This window comes from Lagenorhynchus albirostris, chromosome 5 (genome assembly GCF_949774975.1).
Source record: "Lagenorhynchus albirostris chromosome 5, mLagAlb1.1, whole genome shotgun sequence".
Taxonomy (NCBI): Eukaryota; Metazoa; Chordata; class Mammalia; order Artiodactyla; family Delphinidae; genus Lagenorhynchus; species Lagenorhynchus albirostris.
In genome coordinates, this window is record NC_083099.1 from 64,009,865 (window position 1) to 64,035,284 (window position 25,420).

At 42.0% G+C, this 25,420-nt stretch overlaps 1 protein-coding gene across 1 annotated transcript in view; it reads right to left on the minus strand.

Moving 5' to 3' along the window:
• Positions 1-307: 307 nt before the first annotated feature.
• Positions 308-25,420, minus strand: part of LIPH (lipase H) — a 29,087-nt gene continuing 3,974 nt past the window's right edge. Inside the window, exons 4-10 of the mRNA XM_060149024.1 lie at positions 22,448-22,549; positions 20,280-20,369; positions 17,275-17,442; positions 15,950-16,045; positions 14,096-14,207; positions 2,184-2,357; positions 308-395 (exon numbers count right to left, since the gene is read on the minus strand). Of these exons, the coding sequence (XP_060005007.1) occupies positions 308-395; positions 2,184-2,357; positions 14,096-14,207; positions 15,950-16,045; positions 17,275-17,442; positions 20,280-20,369; positions 22,448-22,549 (830 nt within the window). The remainder of the gene's footprint in view (positions 396-2,183; positions 2,358-14,095; positions 14,208-15,949; positions 16,046-17,274; positions 17,443-20,279; positions 20,370-22,447; positions 22,550-25,420) is intronic.

A 25,420-nucleotide genomic window follows, 5' to 3' on the forward strand; every position in this document is an offset into this window, starting at 1 on the left:
AGCAGAACCAACAGTTCGGAACAAATGAGGCCCCAGGACACAGCCTAACAAGGCGCTGCGCCGTCAGGAGCCTGGCTATTTCTGACTTGCCCTATTTAGGGGCTCCCTTCCCAGGACTGTTTCATAATCCAGGATCACTTGATATTTTGCAATATGACATCCACAGGACATGATTTTAAAAAAACAAAACAAAAACCCTGGTTATTCCGTACTTTTTATGCCTTGAGGAGAAGGCGAGGTGAAGCTTTAAAAATCCTGTAGTTGTAGCATTCTTGATGTTACTGGTACCCGGGTGTCCTGACAACAGTTACATTTGCAACTCTGGGCAAAGAATAGGTTGGAAGACTGTTTCAACATTTTCGATCAGTACAAGATCATAGCGACACAACTGGGGCCTGTGAAAATAAGATGAAATATGCTCGTCAATACAATAATAAAAATACCCCATTCTAGTAGAGTAAATTATATCATCTCTTTCAGATATAAAATTATTTAGCAATTATTTTTAATGTTCTAGGGAAATGCTTGTGCTAAATAAGCAAAGCCACATCAACAACAGCAAAAAAATCAGGGTGTAAAATTTTATTTACCATATAATTTCAACTAGGTTTAAAAGCAAATAGAAAGGGACTTCCCTAGTGGCACAGTGGTTAAGAATCCACCTGCCAGTGCAGGGGACATGGGTTCAAGCCCTGGTCCGGGAAGATCCCACATGCCGCGGAGTAACGAAGCCTGTGCGCCACTACCTGAGCCTGCACTCTAGAGCCCGCAAGCCACAACTACTGAGCCCGTGCACCTAGAGCCCATGCTCCACAAGAGAAGCCACCACAATGAGAAGCCTGTGCACCACAACAAAGAGTAGCCTCCGCTCACGGCAACTAGACAAGGCCTGCGTGCAGCAACGAAGACCCAATGCAGCCATAAATAAATAAATGATTAAAAAAAAGTAGAAGATTAGAAAGAAATAACCAAAAATTTTAACAGTGGTTGCCTCTGAATAATGACATTATCCGTGGTATTCTTCTTCTTCCTCCTAACACTTTCTGTACTTTCCAGATTTTATAAAATGAATATGTATTCCTTTGATAATCAGGGAAAGAAGTATTTAAAAGTCCCAGTTTTAAGATGTAATAACTGGGCTTCCCTGGTGGCGCAGTGGTTGAGAGTCCGCCTGCCGATGCAGGAGACGCGGGTTCGTGCCCCAGGCCGGGAGGATCCCACGTGCCACGGAGCGGCTGGGCCCGTGAGCCATGGCCGCTGAGCCTGTGCGTACGGAGGCTGTGCTCCGCAACGGGAGAGGCCACAACAGTGAGAGGCCCTCGTATCATATAACAAAAAAAAAAAAAAAAAGACCCAATGCAGCCAAAAATTAATTAATTAATTAATTAAAAAGAAAAAAGATGTAATGACTATCCTCTCAGGAAAAAAAAAAACTTGTATTATTAAATGTTTTGAGGTATCCTAAACCTTCAGGAAAAAGGAATTTATAAACATAAAGTAGTAACTGCTCACATCATTTCCTGTCTCTGTCCACAGATTGAACACTAGGAATATATGTAGGAGTGGCATTACTCACAAAACACACATACCATCACAGCTTTGTTCTTTCTCCCTCTCTTTGTCTCTGCCACGCTCTCTCTTTCTACACACACACATGCAGTTTATTTTTTCTGAACCAACTGAGAATAGGTTGTTTACCCCTTAATACTTCAGTGTGTATTTCCTAAGAACAAGCACAGTCTCAGTGCAGTTATCAAATTTAAAATTGATATAGTAGTTGTATCCTGTATCAATGGAATAAAACATTCCAAATTTTCTGTACCTTTTTTAATGCTAGGCTGTGTTTTATCAGTTTGCCAAATTATATGAGGGTTTCTTTTCTACAACAAATTATCAGCTTGCAAGCAGCGTGGGTAGAGTAATTAGGGAGGAAACGTGTAACTCTAAGCATATAACAACATTGTTTCTTTGGATTATTGGACCGTTTGTCTTTAAGTGCATACCAGTAAATTTTTCTTGGATTACTGGGCAACTTATTTTTATCAAGTCTAGTTTTGGAAAACCCCTCACTTCTTTCATTGTGATTGATGAAGTCCTGTTAAAACGTTAAGACCAAGCAGATTGGACAGGAACCAATAACATCTTTGGAAAACAGGGGTTTGTCAGACGTTGCCTCAGCTCACCTCTCTGGATGGGCAAGTGACCTTAACTTCATTCGGAGAATCCTGAGCTTGTACCTTGGGCCTGTTACAGATCCTGTAGAGAACACCAAGGAAATGGCTGCCACTTTATCCAGATCTTGATTGAATCTTGCAAGCAGACTCACTTGGTGGTATTTCTGAAATGTTGTGGGTTCACTGGAAGGAAGAGATAATATATTTTTAAGTGGATATGAATTACCAATGAAAGAAAAGTTTTGAAGCCTACAAAATCACTCATCAGCAAGTAGCCATTTGACCCCATAGCCTGCACTAGCCAACTTTCATGGGCAAAGTCCGTTGGATTCCAAGGGACTGCGTAAGTGAAGCTGCTGACTGATGAGATGCTGTGACATTGGAAAGGTATGCGCTGCCTACTATAGGCCAGACAGCATCCTCATCTCTTGACACATTTCTCCAATCCCCTGAAAAATTCTGCAAGGTATTATTGTCTTCATTTTACAAACAAGGAAACAGATGCTTTCAAAGCTGAAGCTCACCCAGGTCACAGGGCTTCTCTGTAGCAGTGCAGTGATTAAAACCCAGTTCTGGCTGAGTTCAAATTTATGGTCTTTCCATTAAACTGCATTGCTAGATGCACAGGTATATTTTTAAGCCAGACTAGATACTAACTTATTTTTTTTAATGCAAGCAGCCCTATAAGTTCTTTTTTTATTTATTTTTAAATATTTATTGACTTATTTGGCTGTGCTGGATCTTACTTGCGGCACGCAGGATCTTCACTGCTGCATGCGGGCTCTTAGTTGCGGCATGTGGGATCTAGTTCCCTGACCAGGGTTCGAACCTGGGCCCCCTGCATTGGGAGCGTGGAGTCTTAACCACTGGACCACGAGGGAAGTCCCTAGATACTAATTTAGAAGTTGTGCTTAAGCATATATTTTTTCAGTTCTGCCCTCAAGAGAAACCTTAAAACAGCTACAACCCAGGTTCCAATACTTTTTTTTCCAAGTGTGTGGAGATGTTTCCTACAATTGGAATCCCAAATTAAGCCTAAGGTGTATCCACTAGGGAGATTCACCTGGGTACTGTCCCTCTGGGGAGCTGCAAGAATAGGCTGTGGAGAAATGATTGCTCTAGGAATGAATCCTTAGTTTGGAGGTCGGGATGGGGTGAGGAGGTGCCTGTCACCCCAGCCTCACTGTGCAGAGCAGAAGTGCCACAAGTAAAACTAATCCAAAAGGTTGCCCAGATTTTGGTTTCTAAATACTATCTCCACAAAATGGAACTAGGGCTCCCTGGAGAAATGGTTGATTCCAGGGCTAGGGCAGGGAAAGTACAAAGTGATCCTGGAACAACATGTGTGCCGAAAGTAAGGAAACACTCAAAGAGTGATGGAGATGTTCAAAAGAATATAGAATCACACCCATTAGGGTGGCTACTGTGAAAAAAACAAAAACAGAAAACAAGTGTTGACAAGGATATTGAAAAATTGGGACCCTTGTACACTGTTGGTGGGAATGTAAAATGGTACCGCCACTATGGTAAACAGTATGAAGGCTCCTCAAAAAATTTAAAATAGAACCACATGATCCAGCAATTCTACTTCTAGGTATATACTCAAAAGAATTGAAAGCAAGGTCTCCAAAAGATATTTGCACACCCATGTTCATAGCAGCATTATCATTACATCACCTTTGTGGTGTCTTTGCCAAAGATGCATGATCTGAACCTAATCGTGAGGAAACATCAGGCAAACCCAAACTGAAGACATGCTAAAAATAATTGACCTGTAATCTTCAAAAATGTCAAAGTCAAAAGAGTTGAGGAAAGGCGGAAGAACTGTTCCAAAGTAAAGACTGAAGAAGCAGGAAAACCAAATGCAGCCAGTGATCCTGAATTGAATCCCTTTGCTACAAAGGACATTATCAGGACAATCAGTAAAACTAGAATGGGGTCTCAGGATCAGACGGTAGTAATGTATCAATATTATTTCTCTTATTTTGATGGTCAATTGTAGTTATGTAGGAGAATATCCTTGTTTGTAGAAAATACACATTAAAATACTTAGGGTTGATGAGGCAGCATGTTGGAAATTACTGTAGAATGGTTCAGAAAAAGAAAAGCCTCTTAGTACTACTGCAACTTTTCTGTAAACTTTAATTTTCCACAATAAAGAAGAAAAAAAAAAGCTAATAGGAAAGGAGTGGTTTAACCAAAGAGGCTTATAAGCAGCACCACTCTGGTCCTCTCTTGATCAGAGTGTAGCAAGAGAAAAAGGGATCCCTTCCCACTTCTCCAAGGGCAGCTATGGAATCAGGAAAGGGCAGGGACTCCAGGAGAAGGTGATGCCACCTGCAGATGGCAGAACCCAGTGGGGGTACTAGGAAGGCGGGAGAAGAAAAAGGAGATCGGGAGCTGATCAGGGTTGTCCATGAGTAGAGGTAAGATGCTCTCTTCCTCCTAGAAGGATGTCTGGAAATACATGGGGAGGCACTAACCAAGCGTTGGGTTCATACAAGAGTAAATAGAGTGAGAGACAGTGAACCGTGAGTTCTGGCAGTATGGTGCACTAAATACCCTGAAAGCATTCATAATAGTGGATACAATTACAAACAACAAAAAACAAAACAAAAAACCTTTTAAATTGCACTGAACTAAGAAGAAAGGAAAGAATACTGAGAAACCCTCAAAATATGTGAAAGCAGAAATCCAAATAGATAGGAATCCTGAAATCACCTTTTGTTGGTCTTTTTTGAAACTTTGTAACCTTGAGCTTCAATTTTCATGGCCTTGCAGTGCAGTAGGACATGAAACAAAGTCTATGGACCCCTCAAGGTCGGGAGTTGAATAGGAGAATTCTGGGGGAAGAGTGAACTAAACATGAATTTGAAGTAAACAACCTTCTACCACCTCAGGTGACAGAAAGTCCCCACCTCGAATCTTGGCGCTATGAGGAGCTAGGGGACTGAGTGCCCTTCACATGGGTCAGCAGCTAAATTCAAACTACTTGTGGTCTGAGAAACCTCAAGTTTAAAAATTAAAGTGGTCTCAGATGGATGGTATCTCCAGGAACTTGACAGGCAAACGCAAAATCTTTCTGGAGAAATCTACTCCTCAGATCCTCAAAGAATTCCCGCACATAGTGAAATAATTATAATAATAATAAAGGCATTTGTAAGGGGGGTGGGGGGAAGCTGCGGGGTGCAGGCTTTATGGCTGCCAGCTGCGGGCGGGAGGACGGATCCTGGCGGGTGGGGCAGTGCAGCTGCCGGCTCCACACAGCGCCTGCGCAGCAGCTGCAGGGAAGGGGCACCTCCTGCCCGGGCTGGGTGCGAATGAGGAGGCCGGCAGGACTGAGTGCTGGGACATAGGACCACCAAAACGACCTTCCCAGCGGAGCCGCGTGCCCGGGGCACCCCTGCTCTGCAGGCAGGGAGCAGGCAGCCGCCTCCCCGCTGCACCAGACCCTGATGGGACCCAGATTGCTAACGGCAAAAAGAACTGGAAAAATGCAAAAGACTGGAACGATTAAAACCTACCAAAGACTCCTCAGAATTCTCAAAGAGCATACAAACGTGTGCTTACATGTAAAAAATGTGATGCGCGGACTACCACACTCAAGCAACCTGGCAAGCACTTGCCGGTGACTGTCACTCTCAGGTTTCACTGTGGAATTTCAAATTGCCTAGGGGTGTGAGAAAAGATTAAGGCACCAACCCCAAAAATAATGGCCCATAAAAGGAAAGAGAACAAAAGGAAGTCCACCACTGAGTACTTCTGTTCTAGGGAAGGGGGACATGTGGCCAGAAGAGCCTGACTTCCCATAATGTCCTCAGGGAGACCAGAATATCACCCTGATGCTGCAGCCCAAGAGTGTTTTGCTGTTTCAAATTGAAAATTGTCATGAGGAGGAAAAGTCCATTCTGGTGCTTGAGGGGACCTCTCAAACTGAAGGCTTGTGTTCAGCTGTCTGAATAACAACCAGTAAAAACTACAGGAACAAAATCTCTCAAGAAAGGGATTTTTAAAAGAGACACGACAGGGCTTCCCTGGTGGCGCAGTGGTTGAGAGTCCGCCTGCCAATGCAGGGGACACGGTTCGTGCCCCGGTCCAGGAAGATCCCACATGCCGCGGAGCGGCTGGGCCCGTGAGCCATGGCTGAGCCTGCGCGTCCGGAGCTTGTGCTCCGCAACGGGAGAGGCCACAACAGTGAGAGGCCCATGTACCGCAAAAAAAAAAAAAAAGAAAGAAAAAGAGACATGACAGGGACTTCCCTGATGGAGCAGTGGTTAAGAATCCGCCTGCCAGTTCAGGGGACATGGGTTCGATACCTGGTCCGAGAAGATCCCACATGCCGCAGAGTAACGAAGCCCATGCGCCACAACTACTGAGCCTGCGCTCTAGAGCCCGCAAGCCATAACTACTGAAGCCCACGCGCCTGGAACCCATGCTCCGCAGCAAGAGAAGCCACCGCAATGAGAAGCCCGTGCACCACAGCAAAGAGTAGCTCCCGCTCACCACAACTAGGGAAAGCCCGGGCGCAGCAATGAAGACCCAATGCAGCCAAAAATAAAATAAATAAAATAAATAAATTTAAAAAAGAAGAAATAGAAAAGAAAATCTGAACAGACCTATAATAAAGAGATTGAATTAGCAATTAAAAACAAAAAGCAAACCTACAAAGAAAAGCCCAGGCCAAGATGGCTTCATGGGTGAATTCTACCAAATATATATTTTTTTAAATTTTTATTTATTTATTTATTTGTTTGTTTATTTTTGGCTGCGTTGGGTCTTTGTAGCTGCACGCGGGCTTTCTCTAGTTGCAACAAGCGTGGGCTACTCTTCATTGGGGTGCGCGGGCTTGTCACTGTGGTGGCTTCTCTTGTGGCAGAGCACAGGCTCTAGGCACTTGGGCTTCAGTAGTTGTAGCTTGTGAACTCTATAGTGCAGGCTCAGTAGTTGTGGCACGCGGACTTAGTTGCTCTGCGGCATGTGGGATCTTCCCAGACCAGGGCTCGAACCCGTGTCCCCGGCATTGGCAGGCGAATTGTTAACCACTGTGCCACCAGGGAAGCCCCTCTACCAAATTTTTTTTTAACACTTTTTTATTTATTTATTTATTTATTTATGGCTGTGTTGGGACTTCCTTGCGGTGCGCGGGCTTCTTATTGTTGTGGCTTCTCTTGTTGCGGAGCATGGGCTCTAGGCACGCAGGCTTCAGTAGTTGTGGCCCATGGGCTCAGTACTTGTGGCTCGCGGGCTCTAGAGCTCAGGCTCAGTAGTTGTGGCACAGGGGCTTAGTTGCTCCGCGGCATGTGGGATCTTCTGGGGCCAGGGCTCAAACCCATGTCCATTGCATTGGCAGGTGGATTCTTAACCACTGTGCCACCAGGGAAGCCCCTCTACCAAATATTTAAAGAAGAATTAACACCAAATTCTTCACAAACTCCTCCAAAAAAAAAATAATAATAGTAGAAGAGGAGGAAACACTTCTCAGCTCATTCTGTGACACCAGTATTATCCTGATATCAAAACCAGACATCACACACAAAAAGAAAACTAAAGATCAATATGTCTTATGAATATAAATTCAAAAAAGTCAAATAAAACTAGCAAACCAAATCCAGCAAAATATAAAAATGCTTATATACCTTAACCAAGTGGGATTTATCCCAGAATGCAAAGTGGATTTAACATGCAAAAATCAATTATTTTAATACACCATATCAATAGAATTAAGGACAAAAACAAATGGTTATCTCAATACATGCAGAGAAAGCATTTGAGAAAATCCAATATCCCTTCAATATAAAAATACTCAAGAAACTAGGAATTGAAGGAAATTTCCTAACCTGATAAAAGGCATCTACAAAACAAAAAAGTTAATATGTACTTAATATTAAAAGACTGAATGTTTTCTCCCAAAGATGAGGAACAAGACAAGGCTGTCTCTTGCCACTTCTATTCAGCTTAGAAAGAAGTTCTAGCCAGGTCAGTTAGACAAGAAAAGGCGGGGGGAAAAAAGACATTCAGATTGGAAAGAAAGTAGTAAAACTATCTCTATTTGCAGATGACCTGATCTTGTACATAGAACATCTTACTGAGTCCTCTAATGAGTTAGCAAGGTTGCAGGATACAAGATCAGTCAGTTGTAATTCTGTACACTATCAATGAATAATCTAAAATGAAATTATGGAAAGAATTCAATTTACAGTAACAAAAAAGAGTAAAATACTTGGATTAAATTTAACAAAAGTGCAAGACTTGTACACTGAAAACTATAAAACATCACTGAAAGAAGTTAAGTAAGACCTAAATAAATGAAAGATACCATGTCCATGTTCATGGATTGGAAGACTTACTATTGTTAATACAGCAGTACTCCCCAAATTGATTTGCAGATTCAAGACAACCCCTCTCAAAGTCCCAGCTGCCTCTTTTGTTTTTTCACAGAAATTGACAAACTGATCCTCAAATCTATATGGAAATTCAAGAGACCCAGAATAACAAAACAGTTCTGAAAAATACCAAAGTTGGGAGATTTATACTTCCTGATTTCAAATTTTGTTATAAAGCTACAGTAATGCTACAGTAAGCTATAAGACAATGTGGTACTTGCATAAAGATAAGATATATCAATCACTGGAATAGATTGAGAGTCCAGAAGTAAACTCTTACATTTATGGTGGATGGAATTTTGGTTTTGACCATGCTGTGTGGTTTGTGGGATCTTAGTTCCCGACCAGGGATTGAACCTGGGCCCTCGCCAGTGAGAGCACAGAGTCCTAACCACTGGACCACCTGGGCGTTCCCGGTCAATTGATTTAGACAAGGGTCTCAAGACAATTCATGGAGAAAGAATTTTTTCAATAAATGATGCTGTGACAACTGGATGTTCACAGGCAAAGGAATGAAGTAGAAGCCCCTTACCTCACATCACATGCAAAAATTAACTCCAAATGGATGAAAGACCTAAATGTGAGACCTAAAACTATAAAGGAGTTGTATCCAGAATATACACAGAACTCTTGCAGCTCAACAATAAAAAGATAATTAGCTTAGTTTAAAAATGGGTAAGGCACACAAAAACCTGCACCCAGATGTCTATAACAGCTTTATTCAAAACTGCCAAGACTTGGAAGCAACCAAGGTGTCTTTTGTAGGTGAATGGATAAACTGTGATACATCAGACAATGGAACATTATTTAGTGCCAAAAGGAAATGAGCTGTCAAGCCATTAAAAAAAAAAAGAAAAGAAAAGGAGGAACTCTAAATGCTTATATTACTAAGTGAAAGAAGCCGATCTGAAAAGATTACATACTGTATGATTCCAATTACATGACATTCTGGAAAAGGCAAAACTATGAAAACAGTAAAAAAAAAAATCAGTGGTTGCCAGAGGTTGGCGGGAGGGAGGGATGAATAGATTTGAAAATGGAGGGAGCACAGATTTTTAGGGCAGTGAAACTATTCCATGATCCTATAATGGTAGACATATGTCATTATACATTTGACAAAACTCAGAAAATGCACAACACCAACAGTGAACCCTAATGTAAACTATGGACTTAGGGTAATAATGATATATCAATGTAGATTCTTCAGTTGTAACTAATGTACTACTCTGGTACCAGATTTTGGTACTGAGGGAGGCTGTGCCTATGTGGGACAGGGAGTATGTGGGAAAGTTGTGTACTTTCTGCTCAATTTTGCTGTGAACTTAAAACTGCTCTAAAAAATAAAGTCTGTTTAAAAGGAAAAGAAATGGCTAAGGGATCTGAATAGACATTTCTCCAAAAAGCTCTACAAATGGTCTACAAGCATATGAAAGATACTCAGCATCATTAATCATTAGGAAATTACAAATCAAAACCACAGTGAGATATCATGTAATGCCCACAAGAATGGCTGTAACAAAAGACAGACATGTATGAATGGATAATCAAAATGTGATATATACATACAATGGAATATTATTCAATCTTAAAAAGGAAAGAAATCCTGTTACATGCTATAACATGGACAAAACTTGAGGACATTATGCTAGGTGAAATAAGTCAATCACAAAAAGACAAATACTGTATGATTCTACTCATATGATGTATCTGAAGTAGTCAAATTCATAAAAACAGTAGAATAGTCGTTGCTAGGGGATAGGGGGTGGGGGAAATGGGAATTGTTATTTAATAGATGTAGAGTTTCAGATTTTGCAAGATGAAAAGGTTCTGGAGAGCTGTTTCACAACAGTGTGAATATACTTACGAATGAACTTACACTTAAACATGATTAAGTTGGTACACTTTATGGGGTTTTTTATCGTATGCTTCTTTATCATGATTAAAAAGAAAAAACAACTTTTAAAGACTGACAATAACAGTGTTGGCAAGGATGTGAAGAAACTGGAACTCTCGTACATCGCTGGAGGGAATGTAAAATGGTGCAGTCCTTTTGGAAAACAACTTGGTAGGGAGTTCCTTAAAAAGGTTAAACACAAAGTCCTCTATGATCCAGAAATTCCATTCCTAGATATATACCCAAGAGAAATGAAAGCATATGTCCACACAAAAACGTGTACATATATGTTCATAGTAGCATTATTCATAATAGCCAAAAAGTGGAAAAAACCCAAATATCCATCAGCTGGTGAATGGATATTTAAAATGTGGTATGTGTGAGCACAGTGGTGCATCTGGGCCAGAGGTCGTGGATCAAAATACAATGTAGAATATCCATACGATGGAATATTGTTCAGCCATAAAAAGGAACGAAGTCCTGATGAATGCTACACATGGATGAATCTTGAAAACATGCAAATCCAAAAAAAAGCCAGACACAAGGGCTTCCCTGGTGGTGCAGTGGTTAAGAATCCACCTGCCAATGCAGGGGACACGGGTTTGATCCCTGGTCCTGGAATATCCCACGTGCCGCAGATTAACTAAGCCTGTGTGCCACAACTACTGAGCCTGGGCTCTAGAGCCCGTGAGCCACAACTACTGAGCCCACATGCCACAACTACTGAAGCCCACGTGCCTAGAGCCTGTGCTCCACGACAAGAGAAACCACGACAATGAGAAGCCCGCGCACCTCAATGAAGAGTAGCCCTCGCTTGCTGCAACCAGAGAAAGCCCACGTACAACAACGAAGACCCAACACAGCCAAAAATAAATAAATAAATAAAATTTTTAAAGAAAGCCAGACACAAAAGACCACATATTGTATGGTTCCATTTATATGACATGCCCAGAATAGGTACATCTATAGAGACAGCAAATTAGTGGTTGGCAGGGGCTGGACAGGAGGGAGGAATGGGGAATTACTACTAACAAGTATGGGGTTTCTTTTTGAGATGACGAAAATGTTCTGAAATTAGATAGTACTGATGGTTTCACATTTTGTAAATATACTAAAACCCCCTGAATTATAAACTTTAAAAAGGTGAATTTTATGGTATGTGAATTATATCTCAATTTTTTTAAGGTTAAAAAAAAGAAATATATCTAAAACACATATACAGGGAGAGTCAACAGGCACATAATATCCTTGAATGTGACTTCATTTGTAACCCATAGACTGGTAAGACTGAATAAGCTCAGGGTACATATTCTAATATTATTATTTCCATTTTCTTAAATCATAAAAATACTAAACACTAAAATGTTCAAGTTTACCTGGCAAAAAAGAGAAAAGTATCCATAATCTTACCATGAAATAGAACAACTATTTCCTTTTCTCCCATATATTCTCTGATCAGTGATGACTTTTTCACAAACATGACTAAAATAGGAATGACTAAACATGACTAAAATAAAGATGTTAAGGTCTCTATCTTAATCAAGAAACAAGCCTCCAACTTTAGGAATTCCTACTTGGGAGAAATTCGCTATATGAAATTCAAATTTCTAAGACATATGCAAAGCAAATATGTAACCAATTATTGGCACGAATACCCAAATTTTGCTGAGTGAGTGCTCCTCATATAACTGCACAATCTCCCCTGCTGTTTCTTAGACTCTCCAGATGAGGTCTCTGCCCACCTTCCTCATTGATGCTATAAACTACCTGAGGCTGGTTTCTCAAGATGCGGCCCCTTAGTGGTTCCCTCCCTGAAAATGCTGCCCCACTATGGGTTTGGGGACATCGGTGCTGAAGGGAGTGTGATATCGGCCAAACTACTTGCCCTCTGTGAGCCTCAGTTTCCTCATTTATAAAATAAGGATGATAGGGGCTTCCCTGGTGGCACAGTGGATAAGAATCCGCCTGCCAATGCAGGGGACATGGGTTCGAGTCCTAGTCTAGGAAGATCCCACGTGCCGCGGACCAACTAAGCCCATGCACCACAACCACTGAGCCCTCGCTCTAGTGGCTGAGAGCCACAACTACTGAAGCCTGCGAGCCACAACTACTGAGCCCACGCGCCTAGAGCCCGTGCTCCACAACAAGAGAAGCCACCGCAATGAGAAGCCCACGCACCGCAACGAAGACACAACACAGCCACAAATAAAAATAAATTAAATAAATTAATTTTAAAAAATAGGGATAGTAATACCACTTCACAGGGTTTTAGTGAGAATTACATTAACCAATTTCTGTAATGTGCTTGGTTCAGTAAACAAAGGCTGTTATTATTATGATCCAAGGATGCATTTAAAAAAGTCACTTCCAGGGAATTCCCTGGCGGTCCAGTGGTTAGGACTCTGCGCTTTCACTGCTGAGGGCCCAGGTTCAATCCCTGGTCAGTGAACTAAGATCCCACAAGCCATGCGGTGCAGCCAAAAAAAAGTCACTTCCAAACCCCGCACCCACACCTTCCTTATTTATCTACACAGTGAGCCCAGAAGGCAATTGCCAGTTTCAGATGACCATCTACATGGTACTCTATGGATGAGGCCAAGAGACAACCCAAGTGTCTAGTAGATAATAGGACCCAGGAAACATCTCCTAAGTAAATGAATGGAAGGAGCCTCAAATTCCTTTGCTTACACTAAAGGGTTTGGGGTTTTTTTTCCCTTTTTCCGGATTATAAATGTAACATGAAAAAAAATATTCATTATTTTAAAACTATATATATACAACAGCACAGCAAATTGAAAAGTAAAGAGAAACTTTAAAAAGCACTCACATTCCTACCACCCAAGGGGCAATCTAACATGTTTTGTCATGTTTCTTTTTCATTATTTTTACAGTGTTGAGCTAATTTTATACTTTATATAATTTTATATCCTGCATTTTTTCACTTAGTACATTATAAGCATTTCATTTAATGTTTTATAAATAACTTCAGTGTTTGAATACTATTTTATTATATGGGAACTAACAATTTCCCCATCATTGGATTTTTAGGGTGTTTCCAATTTTCTATTGCAAATTAGATTTTCTGAGTGTCAGAAATATATTTATGTATATATGTATATTATGAGCTCAGAAAAGAACAGAAACGTGTGTATGTGAGTGGGTGCCTTTGGGCATGGGATTGTTGGGATGGGGCAAGGTTTGTGCTTTTATGTTACATACTTCTTTACTGTTTAAATCATTTATAGCTAGCAGGGATGACTTTTGAAATTAAATGTTTATGCAAAGGAAGGAAGGAGGAGAGAAGAAAGGAGGGAGAGGGGGAGGGAGAAAGAAGGAAGGAAGGAAGGAAGGAAGGAAAGAAGGAAGGAAGGAAAGAAGGAAGGAAGGAAAGGAGGAAAGGAGGAAGGGAAGGAGGGAAGGAAAGAAAGAAGGAAAAAAATTCCTGTACCAATTCCATTTATAAAGAGCCTGAAAGATCAAGAGCCACAAGAAGTAACTAAGCAAAAAAAAAAAAAGAAGTAACTTAGCAATATATCCCCAAAGATGCATACAAACCTATAATTAAAAAGTAGATATGTTTGGGATTTAATTTCTCTGAGCAAAAAAGGAAATAGCAAGCTGCAAAGAATCCCAGCCCAACTTACTGATTGATTTTGGATTCTGTGGTGTTTCCAGCTTTGTCTCTCAATTTGATTGTAATGGATCCTCTTCTTATGTTCTTGTTCCAAGTTATAATATCCACAAAGTAATGATATACTACAAAACAGGGAGAGAACATGGTAAGAGAAGAATATTACCAACTGCTTTCCTGAAGGTTCAATTCATAAAAACCCAACCTCCCTAATAACTGAGTCTCCTTTTCTCTTCCTCTAGTTTTTCTGCAAAGATCCAGGGCAGAATTTTCTAATATTTTTTTCTATTCTCTTTGGTAAAGATGGCCTGAGTGATGGCAGGACTCAGTGGTATGCAGTTGCCACGTGTAGGCATCACTCTTGGATCAGTGTTTCCACCTTATCGACTGAAATCTCATGGCCTACTGCCAAGTATGATTGGTTCACTTCAATCCCTGCCCATTTTAGAATAAACCAAATAGGGGGCCATGTAGAGACCCTCCACAGCTGTCAAGGTCTTCCTCAATCTGGGCCATGTCCACCAGCCTACCCAGCCTCCCTCATCTCCTCCCCAGTCATGCCGCACCACCTGCACTGCCATGCTCTCTCTTGCTTCTGGGCCTTTCCCCACCTTGGACACTCTTACTTTGCCCCCTTTGCCAATTCATCCTTCAGGTTCCAGCTGAATGCACTCCCTCCAGAAGGCCTTCACTGACCCTCAGACTAAGTCAGGTCTCTCTCAGAGCTCTTATCATGCTCTGGTATTCTCTCATCATTAGTTAACACACTTTATTTACAAAATGTAAGAAAAATGATAACCAAAAAGTGATAAACATATGTGTACATCTGTACAAATATTGCCTGTATAATGTCTTATGGGGTTTTTAAAAAAGCTAAAATATACTACAACGGTAACTAGGAAGGAATGGTTATTCCTCTTTGTAATCCCAGCAGTAATACCTATGGATATCCATTAATTCCTACTGAATAAACGAGAGCACGTAACGTATCCAGAGAACTATTCTTCCTCCCTACTCTCTGCTCCCGAAGGTCAAGGATGCTCTGGGAAGACGGGGATCCCACCATGATAGTCAGATTTGCTATCTCTTGGTCAGACTTGCAGAGAAGGGGAAAGAGGCTCAGGGAAATGACAGTCCCACTAGGGAATAAGGTCAGCCATGGGGTTGCCATTTCATGGCCCATTATTACTCAGGGGCTTGCCCCATTTGGATTGGGCAGACACCAAACCCTGGGCTGCCACTCCTGATTCCAAAGAAGGAGGGAAACCTGGTGATGTGCAACCTCTTTTATAAGGGTTGCTCCCAAGAAAAGTGAAAAGGGGGATAAGATTGTAAGATGTACATCTGCCCAGGAAAATTCCTACTTGCTTCCCGGGGCATCTGATCATCTGCTGCCCCATTTAGCTCCCATCTTGAATACCCAACCTCTCAATGTCTTTAGAAGGTCATTGTTTTAGTTTTGGAGCTGGAACTGGCCCATAGATGTGGCTGACACCTGATTTTTCCTAACCACAGTTTCACATCTCTTGGGGCTCGAGCAAATTTTCTGGAAGATCTTAGTGATTAGAATGGCCATCCAGTGAAGCTAACAACTATGAATTGTTGAGCTTTTAATCCTTATAACTCAGAAGATAGGCATGATTATCTCCCTTTTAACCAAGCAGGACATTGAGACTCAGAGAAGTTAAATGTCTTGGTCACACAGCTATTATGTAGGAAAGTCAGGATTCAACCTAGGTCCTTCCAACTCCAAAGGCCATGCTTCACCATGGCCTTCATTTGCCAAGAAGTAGCCAGGAAGCTGAGACTCAGCCATTCCAAAACTAGAAGAGTTGGGCAACAGCAAGCAAGCACATTCACCACTCACTGCAGAAGGGTTTCTCCTCAGCTGTGTCAAAGAACGCTTTAGTCATAGGAGGATCCCGCTCCCTTAAATAGTCTTTCCAATTATCAGCATAGTAGCCTATAAAATAAGTCAGAAAAGTGTAACATTAACATGTATTATATAAATGTAAAAGCAATGGAGGAGGTAGTGAGAACAGCGGGTTTGACTGCCACCACCATCGAGACAATCCCCCACGTACCCACTTGCCAAAGGACCCTCCAGTGGCTTTTCCCCCTATCTATTGACATTACATCACCAGCCCTGGTCCTCAGTAGCAGGGGTGGGATTGTGGGGAGTGACACACACTGGGTAGACTAAAAATAGCACTGATATATTCCAGCAATTCATTTTCTAGATTATTTAAAACAGATTCAGGTTTATACCTAGAACAGCATCACTTTCGGAAAGCGATGTGCTTCCTTGAAGAACTGTGATTGGGCCCCTGAAGTGCAGAGAACTTGGAATTGCTGTGTTACTCTGTCAACAGGCAGGGAAATGTCCTCCTTCATCACGTGCCTACAGGAATGAGGCTGAGGGCCATCCCTGGGGCCTCTCTCTCTCCTCTGTCCCCACTGCTAGGGAGTGGCCTCCACATTCTGACTTAACTGATCTGGAGCGGAACCCAGGCATCAGTATTTTTTAAAAGCTCCGTAGATGATTCAAATGCACAATCAAGTCTGAGAACCCCTTGTCTATATCATGCCCTGATGTTAACTTGAGTCTTTCCTTTGGGTACAATTAGAGAATTCTCATGACCATCCAGTTGCAAAGTCTCCACCACCCAGAATATTTCCACTAATGCTTAGCAAATATCCAAGCAGTCTCCATGGTGTCTGTTACCCCAGCCCACCCCTGTATGTGTCCATGCACACAGCACCAGAGTGTGGCATGAGGGCATTTACAGACACAATTTGTTAGAGGGGTCGCTTTGCCAAACCCTCCCCCAGCAGAGAGGTTGTGTGCCTGGAGAGAGTGCTCCTGTCCCCACAGGAGCAGACTACGTAAGGTGACTGTGCCTGGGTGAGCTTGGAAAGTCTTCTGGAACCTTCTTTTTCTTGCTAGAATAAAGTATACAGGGAGGTGGCACTACCTTCTGGATGAAATCCTATATAGATTGCCTTTCTAACATTCTTTATTATTAGGAGACCCCAGAGTACTTCACAGAACAAATCGGCTAGAAAAAACTAAGTAAGTTTTTTAAAAACACAGGATTTTCAGGCCCATTTTTAGATGGTAAAATGGTGCTAGGATTCTACCAGAAATTAGCTCTTTGTTCATCAGAGTGGGAAACTGCTTGCTGGACTTACCCAGAAGTGGGCAGGACTCCGTCTGTGATATGCCACAGTTGACACACTTGCCGTTCCTATAATCCCGGTAGGAGTCACAGGGATACGTGGTGATGGTGCAGTTCTCTCTCAGTGAAGACAGGTACAGGTACACGGACCTCTGGTGGTCACACTTAAAATACTGCATTCCTGGGTTGTAAAAGGAATGATCAAAGAGCAGAGCCGTTGTAGCATTTAGTAATAAATAGTGCCTTGCATATTGTTTACACACATAATTTATCATGTCCCCTACATCAGGCACTGTGCTAACAGCTTCAATGTACTTGATTCCATTTAATCCTTATAAAACCAATAGATCAGGATTCATGCTGACAAATGGCAGGAGACAAGAAGATAGGCATGATTACCCCCATTTTACCTAGCAGGACATTGAGACTCAGAGAGGTTAAAGGACTTGACCTTGTCCTTCCTTTGTCAGTGAAAAGGAAGAGGAAATGTCAGTGGTAGTCAGAGATCCACCAGAGGTTTTCAGCAGAAGGCAAGCACATTTAAACCAGTAAATACATGAGAGAAAGACGGCATTGGGGAGCAATTTGTAGAGGAAGATCCCCAATGAGGGCAAGGAGAGGAGATAGTTGTGAAAAAGGATGGGGCGATGCTTCCACCTTGGGTCAGATGGGGAAATGAATGTAAAGACCAACTTTGTGATCTAAGGTTAGGATAGATAAAATGGCTCCTTCGGGTGGGACCTTGATCTAGGTACCAAAGTCAAATCTAGCTCAGCTCTAAGAGGTGAGGGTTTATAGCTGGGTCGGTATTTGGAATAGAAGCATGAGGAGTGACCATAGGGAGTCCGCAAGAGATGCGTATGAGGCTTTTCTGGCATTATTGGGGGCCATGGAGAAGTTAACAAGTTTGCCTGGACCTTGTATTTGATCAACAAGACTCCATGACTTCTCCAGAATGTGCCCAAGCAAAGATGGGGGCTGACATGGCAGAGACCTAAGGGCCTGGGGGTGCACAGGGCATTCATGAGAGCAGACAAGTGGCAGGGGCTCCATTTCTGCTCCAAAGGTGAAGGGTGAAGTGAGAGGAGCTGAACAATAGGAGGTGGCACTGGAAGCTGTAAGTGGGCAAGAAGAGGTGAGACACAAGCCTCAAGTTAATTCTTGGTGGGTGCCATGTGATGTGATGGTGAGAGAGGAAGCGGATGAGGCACAGAGGTGGCCATCAGAAGAGTTGGAGCTGATGAAGGACTTCAGTACAAAACATCAGAGAGGTTCATCAGAAGGTTGATGGGTCAGACGATGAAGTCATTCAGAAACAGGAACTGGGTCCCAAAGATGGGTAATCAAAGGAGGTAAGGATCTCAATAGCAGACAGTGAACCCCATGGAAAGAGGAGTTGTGATTGTGAGCTAGTAGTTTGGAGAGGCACTGGGAGCTGGAGTCAGATCAATGTTTCTTCTTTCTCCGGAGTCCACATATGCCCATAGAAGAGATCAGTGGAGGACATAAAGAAATAAACTGGGTGACAGAGGAGAAGCATGGGGCCAAGCTGGACTGGAGTAAAATCTGACAAGTCGACATTTAATTATTGTTCCTGGAACTTCCACTTGCAGAAACAATGAAGTTAATAATGCTACAGAGGATGTCCTTTGTAAGCAAAGCACATTATCTTTGGCTGCTCATGGATGTAGTAACATTACAGCACACAGGACAGGATTTGAATACACACCATTTATGGTACAATGTGATTGGCCCTACTTATGTCATTTCATCTGGATCATTTTCAAACACTACATCATTCCCATGGAGCCATATACAGCTACCATTTTGGAACAAGATCATCTTTTTCTAGAATTATTTCCATGATTGCTTAATTGTCTCTAACAATGGTGAAATACAGATTCAGAGCACTTGGCGGGAGGGTTGTTTTTTGTTTTTTGTTAATTTTTGGCTGCGTTGGGTTTTTGTTGCTGTGCACGGGCTTTCTCAAGTTGCGGCGAGCGGGGGCTACTCTTTGTTGCAGTGCGCGGGCTTCTCATTGCAGTGGCTTCTCTTGTTGCAGAGCCCGGGCTCTAGGAGCATGGACTTAAGCAGTTTTGGCACGCGAACTCAGTAGTTATGACACACGAGCTCAGTAGCTGTGGCTCACGGGCTTAGTTGCTCCGCAGCATGTGGGATCTTCCTGGACCAGGGCTCAAAACCGTGTCCCCTGCATTGGCAGGCGGATTCTTAACCACTGTGCCACCAGGGAAGCCCAGGGTGGGTTTTTTTAATTCTGTCCCCCACCACACTTTAATGTTGCCCTCCATACCCATTTCTGTTTTGTGAGTTTTTTCTCGTTATAAAACTAACACATGCTCATTTAGAAAATAAAAAATAATAGCAAATTATGATGCAAAAATTACCTAGAAATCCAACATCCAGAGATCACCACTAATAATTATTTGGAGCACTTATGTTTAGTGTTTTTCTCTGCACTTACACATGTACAAATATACATTTAAAAAACAAATTGGGATTATACTGTATAATTTGTGTATTTTTCACTTAACATCATATTGTAAGCATTTTCATTAATCTGACAATATGGTTTTTAAGAATTACATTCCTTTGTGTAGGATGCACCATACTATTTAATAATTCTCCTATGTTGGACATTTAGATTATTTCTAAAAACTTAACTATTATAAACAATGCCATATTGAATATCTTCACTCTGATTTTTGTCTACATTTTCCATTATTTCTCTAGGAGAGATTTCCAAATGTGTAATTTCTAGGTCAAAGACACACCTTTTCAAGAGAGAGAGATAATTCAAAATCGCTTTTAATCATATGGTTATTTTTTTTAAGTAGTATATTTGAGTAATAATGTTTAATTTATAATTTATATTTATACCACCTCTACTCAGGAAATTTGTTTTTGATTAAAAACAATTTCACATAGGATGATATCAGATTCTTAAAATACGCCTTTTTTAAACCACTATTTTACAAAATATAAAGTATCTGCACTTACCTCCAAATATTGTTTTGGGGCAACCAGGTTGATCCAATCCTCCGTTTGGGTAGAAGTCTATGTTTCCTAATGGTTCCCTGTAGCCCAGTGCTAAAAGGCAATATACTAGGCTTTTATACTGCTTTGAACTTTTCCCATCTCACAGCTCATTTGCCTGTTTAGGATATAGGCAGAGATTGTCTCATTCTTGTCTTTGCTGCTGTTGTTGTCGTTAAACCTATTTAAATATTTTGTCCAAAGTTAGCCAGATAGTTAGTTAGAAAGCAGTGATTTCCAAGTAGGAGACTATGAAGCTGGTAACAGAATTTACTTCCCATATTTCTGAAACTGTAAGAGAGTTTGGTCACTCATTCACTGCATGGCTGATAAAATGATATGTTTCCTGTTTATATTTGGCTGGAACACTCATTGCTAGGTGCTTCCTGAGCCTCTAATTACATGTGTGTAAGTCTTTAATGAATAAGAAACAGGAAAAAATGAACCTTTACTTAGTAGGAGAAACCTTTAAAATTTGGGGATCTAGGATGGTTAAAAGATTGGAAACTCTTCTAGAAAATGGGGACCTAGAAAATTATAGGTTTAATAATTGCTTATTCTCTTTAACCTTGTAACTCCAAAGTAATCAGTAAAATGCTTGATTAAAAGTTTATACAGGGGGGCTTCCCTGGTGGCGCAGTGGTTGAGGGTCCGCCTGCTGATGCAGGGGACGCGGGTTTGAGCCCTGGTCCGGGAAGATCCCCCATGCCACGGAGCGGCTGGGCCCGTGAGCCATGGCCGCTGAACCTGCGCTTCCGGAGCCTGTGCTCCGCAATGGGAGAGGCCACAACAGTGAGAGGCCCGCGTACCACAAAAAAAAAAAAAAAAAAAGATTATACAGGGACTTCCCTGGTGGTCCAGTGGTTAAGACTCCACGCTTCCACGGCAGGGGGCATTGGTTCAATCCCTGGCCAGGGAACTAAGATCCCACATGCCGTGTAGTGTGGCCAAAAAAAAAAAAAAAAAAAAGATTATACATATGTATGTATGTATATATATGTATAAACACATATATAGTGTATCATTGCAATAATGATAATAGCTATTATATGTTCAGGAAACTACATGTGTCTGTGGGTGTGACACTAGGGGTTTTACACAGATTTCTTCTAATTTTCACAATGTCTGAAAAGTAGCCATTGGTAAATTCAGATGAAGTAAGTTACACATGAAGATTCTGGGGCTTGGAGGACTTATGGACCAAACATGATACCACCAGAAAGAACCAAACCTGGGATTTGAGTCCACACCTGCCTTGACTGCAAAGATATTTTTCCTTCAAAATTTGCCCTCTCCAAGAACAAAAAATAAATTACTCTGTGCCGTCAAACATTAAAATAACATTGAGGTACTGCACCTAAGTAAGGTAATACTTTGCAAACTGCATAGTAAGAACACAGCTATTTCACAGAGACACTTCTTCTAAGGCAAACAATTGCTGAATACCACACCAGAGTGCCCACAATAGGCAGTCAAGGGTGTTTCAGGTGGTTGTATCACAAAGGAGATGTACTATTAAGTGTCCACTATGGTCTGTCCCCTCAGCCCTCCCCCAAGTTCCTACTCCAGCTCTTCTCCCAAACATCTGGATATAAAGACCCATCTGTAACATCAGCCCAACCCCCAAGCCATGTACCCAATCCCAGAAATGAAATCAACACCATAAAAGATAGAAATAGCCAGGAAGATCCACAGAGAGCTAGAGACCTATAGGTGATTCAGAAATGCTCTGTGTGGAGAGATACAACACTTAAACATATCTTTCAGCTTAAGGAAATAATGACAAAGAACCAACAAAAACAGGGAATCATGCATCCAAACCCAGTTGTACTTATGGAAACATTTGTCCACATGGTATGCAAATCAGCCTGTCGTTGACTGGTCAAGATGATCACTTTAAAAATAACAGGAGACAATGGGAAATGCACCTCTACTCCATCAGGAGATCCTGGGTGCCTGCATTAAAGCAGCTTCCCTTCAGTATTCTTGTGGATTTGGAAACTTGCCCGGTAGGAAAAGAGGGAATCTAGAGGAACCTGATCCACCCCTGCATGACAATCCCCCTAGCGGGAGACTCTTTGGGAGTCTGGGGGGGAGGGTGTGGGTGGTCACTGACCCACAAGGAATGTTACCATCAATGTCAGAATGGATGACGTCAACGAACTGTGCATCACCGGGATCTAATCTGTCCTCTGGAGGTCTCCCATTGAATAAAGGGCCTGCAGGGTCCAGACCTGGAAGGAAAACAGAGTCGGCTTGGCAGCCCCACGCCATGAGTCACCTGCAGCCGGGCTTTGGCTCCCTCCCCACGAAGATGGCTCACAGGCTTCGGGGAATCCTTGGGTGGGCAAGCACTCACATTCCCCTCCTGCTGTGTCAGGCTCCTTTCCACAGCCCTGTATAGCCTTTTCCCACACTAAAGGTGGTTACCCTCACAGTGCCCCCTGAGAACTCATCCGGACTCCATCTGGAGGTGTACTATACCTTGTGCAGGGCTCCACGGCAGGGAGTGCACAGACATATGGGGACCAGGGACTGGAATAAACTGGTTCCTCAGGAAAAAAGCATCTAAGAGTGCATATGAAAAGCAGACACTGTACTTATCTTTATCTCATTTTAAATAATCCAGAAACTTCACTCAACTTTTCTTTCTTGTTATTAAAAAAGCTCCTTTATTGTTTCCATTTTTATTCACATTTACTGGCTCACCTGGTCCACATCACAAAGGAGGAAAGGTAGCTATTGTCATTCCCATTTTACAGGTGAATGAACTGAGGTTCAGGGAAGTCAAGTGTCTTAGCCAGGGCCACAGCCTCACAATGCAACCACAGCCTCACAGTGCAACCACCTCTCTCTGTTGAGCTTTTGGTTTCATTGAACTGGGTTTGGCAAACTGAGTGGGAAAGTGTGAGACTCACTGGTCAGGCCAGGTATTAGACTAGGTATGGAAGAGGGAAATTAGGTGGGTGCCAGTTCCTGCAAAATTAACCCACCCCATAAAGGCCTGAACTGATTTCTTGCTCTTGGTCAATGGTAGCTGGACATGCCTCACCATTATTATGAAACATCTGTAAAAACAAGAGAGCAGCTCCTATGATGATGTAACCACAAACTAAAAACAAAACACCAGAGGATCCCAAAGACCTTGCTAACTAGAAACTTACCTGGAGTGAAAAAGGTTTCAAGGGATGTCTCCGAGTTTTTAATCTATGAAGGTCACTTTAAATGACATCCCCTATCCCCCCCCCACCCCCATGGTATAAAATCCAAAAGATAGCATCTTTGCCTCAGCAGTCCTGGTTCTAGCCCCAATCTCTCCATTTCTCCCTGGCCAACACCCTTGCTTCCTTGAGGCATGTCTTTATCTGCCCCCTTATTTTATCTCCCTCTGTTTCCCCCACTCCCCCACCCCCCAGCTTTTCTTCCCCTTCTGTCTGCTCCCAACTGAAACTGATGTGGGGAGGAGGTGGATCAACACCCAGGTACCCAAGTCCACAGGATATTCTCTGCACAGAATGAGAAACTCATAACCTTGGAAAGACCTTGCTGGGGAAGCCTCCCCCTCCTCACATGAAACAGCACCATTTCCAGTCTGAGAAAATGAACAGTGAGAGCCTCAGTTTATAGCAACCTCCAGATCCACAGCAGATATATTGGCTTACCCTATAAAATCCAAACCAGGGCAATTTTGAAAGTGATAAGGCTGCTATTAATAATTATGCCAGGACAGAAGACACAAATGAGGATGGTCACAGTAAACTTGAACATATGATGTCCTTAGAGATAAGTCATAGCAAATGATCAGCTTACACTGTCAGCCAAAAATCACAAACTGCCCTAAAAAAAGCTGCATATTTTGTGTGAGCAGAGACCATTGGAGTCAGATGGATGTGACGTGGAACCCCAAACCTAGCATTAACCAGCTGTGTGATCTTAAGCAGGTTACTTTACTTCTGTGAACCTCAGTTTCCTTATCTGCAAAATAGAGGTAGAATTAATTGCTACTTCAGAAGACCTACCAAAGCACTCTGGGATCTGAATCCAGAATATTGAAATTATTATAGAATAGAAACAAAAATGACAAAATGGAGCTCTTTCTTGTTGCTCTGTGATCGCCAGAAAAGTGTCTAGCTAGTCCCTGGCTCTGATTACAAGATTAACCAGTTTGAGAATTTGATAAAAGCTGTGGACCTCTCCCCAGGACAGACGTCAAACATTTTGCATGCGTTTTCAGGGGCCTCTTATCCCCAAGGTCACCATGAACTAACTCTCCAAGGCAGTGCTGTCCAATAGAAATATACTGTGAGCCACATATATAATTTAAAATTTTCTAGCAACCACTTTAAAAAGGTAAAAAGAAACAAGGAAAATTGACTTTAATAATACATTTTATTTAACCCAGTATAGCAGAAAATTATTTCAACATGTAGTCAATATAAAAAATTTGAAATTTTTTAATACCCTTCTTTTGTACGTAGTCTTCAAATTCCAGTGTGTGTTTTGCATTTACCGCACGTCTCGATTTGCATTAACAACATTTCAGGTGCTCAGTGGCACCTGTGGCTTGTGGCTCCTATATTGGACAACACAGCTTTGTGGTCATTTCTTAAAGTATGGTGTTCAGACCACCTGCATCTTCTGGTTAAAAGTACAGGCCACCGGGAATTCCCTGGTGGTCCAGTGGTTAGGACTCCACGCTTCTACTGCAGGGGGCATGGTTTTGATCCCTGGTGGGGGAACTAAGATCCCACATGCCTCACAGCATGGCCAAAAAAAAATAAAAATAAAGGAAGTACAGACTCCTGGACCCCAAGCCCAGAGATACCAATTCAGCAAGTCGGCATTGTATCCAGCACCCCAAGGTGATTTTTGCAAGAATCAAATTTAGTGCATTATCAAGTGATGTAGGTACTTGAAATGTTTTTAAATCCATTCATTTCTTCCATCTTCTGTTGAAGAAATTAATGAAAAGTAATACCAGGAGATGTGCCTGGAGAGCAAAAGGAGAAGCAAGAGCAGAAGAAAAAAAGGGAAATGGAAGAGATGAAGCAGCCATTCTGGTCTAGATAATTAACAAGCAGAATCACCCAGTTCTTGGGAGTTGG